A 4,736-nucleotide genomic window follows, 5' to 3' on the forward strand; every position below is an offset into this window, starting at 1 on the left:
CTGTCCACCCCACTGTCCCCCCCTCTGTCCCCCTGTCCACCCCTCTGTCCATCCCACTGTCCCCCGTCCATCCCTCTGTCCCCCTGTCCATCCCACTGTCCTCCTGTCCATCCCTCTGTCCCCCTGTTCATCCCTCTGTCCCCCTGTTCATCCCTCTGTCCCCCTGTCCACCCTTCGGTCCCCCTGTCCATCCCACGGTCCCCCTGTCCATTCCTCAGTCCCCCTGTCCATACCACGGTCCCCCTGTCCATCCCTCTGTCCCCCTGTCCACCCTTCGGTCCCCCTGTCCATCCCACTGTCCCCCTGTCCATCCCACGGTCCCCCTGTCCATCCCACGGTCCCCCTGTCCATCCCTCTGTCCCCCTGTCCATCCCACGGTCCCCCTGTCCATCCCTCTGTCCCCCTGTCCATCCCTCTGCCCCCCTATCCACCCTTCGGTCCCCCTGTCCATCCCACGGTCCCCCTGTCCATCCCACGGTCCCCCTGTCCATCCCACGGTCCCCCTGTCCATCCCACTGTCCCCCTCTCCATCCCACTGTCCCCCTCTCCATCCCACTGTTCTCCTGTGCATCCCACTGTCCTTCTGACCTCTCTGCAGCCCCCCCTCACCCCACTGCCTCCCCCTGTCCATCCCTCTGTCCCCCTGTCCATCCCACTGTCCCCCTGTCCATCCTTCTGTCCCCCTGTCCATCCCACGGTCCCCCTGTCCATCCCTCTGTCCCCCTGTCCACCCTTTGGTCCCCCTGTCCATCCCACGGTCCCCCTGTCCATCCCACGGTCCCCCTGTCCATCCCTCTGTCCCCCTGTCCATCCCTCTGTCCCCCTGTCCACCCTTCGGTCCCCCTGTCCATCCCACGGTCCCCCTGCCCATCCCACGGTCCCCCTGCCCATCCCACGGTCCCCCTGTCCATCCCACGGTCCCCCTGTCCATCCCTCTGTCCCCCTGTCCATCCCACTGTCCCCCTCTCCATCCCACTGTTCTCCTGTGCATCCCACTATCCTTCTGACCACTCTGCAGCCCCCCCTCACCCCACTGCCTCCCCCTGTCCATCCCTCTGTCCCCCTGTCCATCCCACTGTCCCCCTGTCCATCCCACTGTCCCCCTCTCCATCCCACTGTCCCCCTCTCCATCCCACAGTCCCCCTCTCCATCCCACTGTTCTCCTGTGCATCCCACTGTCCTTCTGACCACTCTGCAGCCCCCCCCCCCTCACCCCACTGCCTCCCCCTGTCCATCCCTCTGTCCCCCTGTCCATCCCACTGTCCCCCTCTCCATCCCACTGTCCCCCTCTCCATCCCACTATCCTTCTGACCACTCTGCAGCCCCCCCTCACACCACTGCCTCCCCCTGTCCATCCCTCTGTCCCCCTGTCCATCCCACTGTCCCCCTGTCCATCCCTCTGTCCCCCTGTCCATCTCACTGTCCCCCTGTCCATCCCACTGTCCCCCTCTCCATCCCACTGTCCCCCTCTCCATTCCACAGTCCCCCTCTCCATCCCACTGTTCTCCTGTGCATCCCACTGTCCTTCTGACCACTCTGAAGCCCCCCCCCCCTCACCCCACTGCCTCCCCCTGTCCATCCCTCTGTCCCCCTGTCCATCCCACTGTCCCCCTCTCCATCCCACTGTCCCCCTCTCAATCCCACTGTCCTTCTGACCACTCTGCAGCCCCCCCCCCTCACCCCAGTGCCTCCCCCTGTGCATCCCGCTGGTGTGGGGATCTTTGGGGTGCTGTGGTTAGGGTGGTCCACTTTGGGGTGCCTTAGATATGATGGACTGATTTGGAGTGTTGAGATAGAATGGGCCACAAGCTGGTCTAGGTAGGAGGGGGGCGGGACTTTTATCACAGCGCACCTGAACTTTTCACAGTGAGCCATGACACAGCAGCAGGAGATGCCCGATGTGCACACACACTGACTGGTGAGACATTGTTTGGCACAGTAAGGCTGAGAGGGGGGCTTGCAATGATGGTGAGGGGGGCTTGCACTGATGGTGAGGCGGTCACTGATTTGGCTGCGCTGGCTGGCACTGATTGGGCTGTGCTAGCGGGCACTGATTGGGCTGCGTTGGTGAGCATTGATGGGCACTGATCAGACTGCATTGATTGTCTCTGTGTGGGCAAAGTTATTGCTGGTATATTGTTTTTGTAGCGATATATATATATATATATATATATATATATATATATATATATATAGGTATTTTACTAATAGCAATTTGGAATCCCTAGGAAAGAATGATGTCAAGAAAAATTAAAATTGACTCGGAGTGTAGGATATTCAAAGAACAGTGGACTTATGATTACTTTTTCATGTGGTACAAGGAAAGAGCTGTGTGTTTCGTATGCCAGAATATAGTGTCTGTGTTCAAAGAATACAATTTGCGTCGACACTATCAAACTCAATATAAAGATAAATATGATTGTTTGGTCGGAGAAGTGAGAAAAGATAAAATATTAAAACTGAAAAATACATTGACAACTCGGCAAAATACTTTTGTGAAGCAGAAGCAGCTAAATATTTCATCACTGCGAGCAAGTTTTCAAGTTACCAAGCTAATAGCGTGCACTGGCAGACCATTCGTGGAGGGAGAATTTGTAAAAGAATGTCTTCTTTCTGTTGACAAAGAGATGTGTCCAGAGAAGACTGATTTATTTAGTACAGTGAGTCTTTCAGGACCTACAATTACACGAAGGATTGAAGAACTGGGAGACAATTTGCATCAGCATTTGCAAAACTCTGCAAAAAAACTTTCCTATTTTTCCTTGGCACTCGACGAAAGCAATGATGTTTGTGATTCTGCACAACTTCTAATTTTTATTCGTGGGACAAATGACTATTTCGAAGTCACAGAAGAGCTTGCTGCACTGCAAACCATGAAAGGAACAACTACAGGAGAAGACATCTATGAAAAGGTTTGCCAAACTGTGAATGGTTTGGAGCTGGACTGGGCTAAACTAGCCAGTGTGACAACTGATGGCGCTCCTAGCATGGTGGGGTCTAAGAAAGGAGTAATTGCTCGCATTAACCAAGAGATGGACAAACATAACCATTCTCATCCAATAGCCATACACTGCCTCATCCACCAACAAGCGCTGTGTAGTAAATCATTGAAGTGGGACTCTGTTATGAAAATTGTGGTATCTTGTGTTAACTTCATTAGAGCTCATGCACTAAACCACAGACAATTTCAGGAATTTCTGTCTGAGCTAAATGTTGCCTATGAAGATGTTCTGTACCACACAGAAGTCCGTTGGCTGAGTCGAGGGAGAGTTTTGAAACGTTTCTATGACTTACTTCCACAGATTACAGCTTTTCTGCTTTCAAAAAACAAAGAAGTACCAGAGCTCAATGATGCAGAATGGAAATGGCACCTTGCCTTTCTGACAGATGTAACAGAGCTACTCAATAGTTTCAATGTGCAACTTCAAGGAAAGGGGAAGCTCATCTGTGATATGCAATCACATGTGAAAGCATTTGAAGTAAAATTAGGCCTCCTCATCAAACAAGTGAAGGAGGAAAACTTATGCCATCTCCCCACAACTCAAAACTTGTTAGCGGAAAAACCATTGGTTGCATTCCCAAACAAAACATGTGTGGATTCACTGGAAAAGTTGCAAAAGGAGTTCCAATGTAGATTTAAAGATCTTCATCTCCATGAACAGGACATACAACTTTTCCGTAACCCATTTTCTATTGACATTGAAAATGTGGATACAATTTACCAAATGGAACTGGCTGAACTGCAGACTTGTGACTCTCTGAGAGACGCATTCAAGACAAGCAGCCTTCCTAATTTTTATGCATCTCTCCCCTCTGAGACATATCCTATTCTCAGGAACCATGCACTCAAAATGGCAACCATCTTTGGCAGGACTTATGTCTGTGAACAGACTTTTTCCAGAATGAAACATCTGAAATCTCCAACCAAATCTAGACTAACTGATGCACACTTTCATCACTTGTTACGACTAGCAGTGACGAATATGGAACCGGACATTGACCATCTCATTAGCCAAAAGCAGGCCCATAGTTCCCATTGAATCGAATACTGGTAAGTTTGTTGATTTAACTTTACTTTTTCTTCATTTTAAATATTGTATTTGTTCCCGTTTTGTTTTTTCACTTCAAAATAAGATATGTGCAGTGTGCATAGGAATTTGTTCATAGTTTTTTTTTTTTTTTTAAACTATAGTCCGGCCCTCTAACGGTCTGAGGGATAGTGAACTGGCCCCCTGTTTAAAAAGTTTGAGGACCCCTGCTCTAAACCGACCCACCAAAGAAAAATATCTCCCTCAGTCAATACCCTCTCCCCCAGCAAAGATTTCTAATTATGAAGAAAATCTCCCTTCATCCAATCAAACTCCCTCCCAGAAGCAAATGCCTGCCATTAACCACCTCCCTGTAAACTTCTCTACAAGAAACCCCCCCCTTCTCCAAAAGCAAACCCACCCCCCTTTCCTTAACCCCCCACCAAAAGAAACTCCCCCAGAATTCTTACTTCCTCCTTCCTAAAACAGAAAATTGATGCCTCCCCACTTACCAGACCTCAGATTCAGGGCGGCACAGAAGTAGAAAAACGTCTGCATCCCCAGTCTCCCTTCGGCTGTGTCATATGATACCTTGAGGAGGAGTCTAGGAGTTCCCTCAACTGTGCACTGTCAATTGCTGGCACCTGAGACCTCGCAGTAATTTCATACTTTACTGGGGGACCCCTTATTAAACTGAGGGGATGGGGC

General features: G+C 50.5%; 1 protein-coding gene across 1 annotated transcript; it reads left to right on the top strand.

Moving 5' to 3' along the window:
• The first annotated feature begins 2,237 nt into the window (after positions 1 to 2,237).
• On the top strand, positions 2,238 to 4,040 carry LOC141108980 (general transcription factor II-I repeat domain-containing protein 2-like). Its single transcript, XM_073600937.1, has one exon. The coding sequence runs from the start codon at positions 2,238 to 2,240 to the stop codon at positions 4,038 to 4,040; it is 1,803 nt and encodes a 600-aa protein (XP_073457038.1).
• Positions 4,041 to 4,736: the final 696 nt, after the last annotated feature.

This window comes from Aquarana catesbeiana, linkage group LG09, assembly GCF_042186555.1.
Source record: "Aquarana catesbeiana isolate 2022-GZ linkage group LG09, ASM4218655v1, whole genome shotgun sequence".
NCBI lineage: Eukaryota > Metazoa > Chordata > Amphibia > Anura > Ranidae > Aquarana > Aquarana catesbeiana.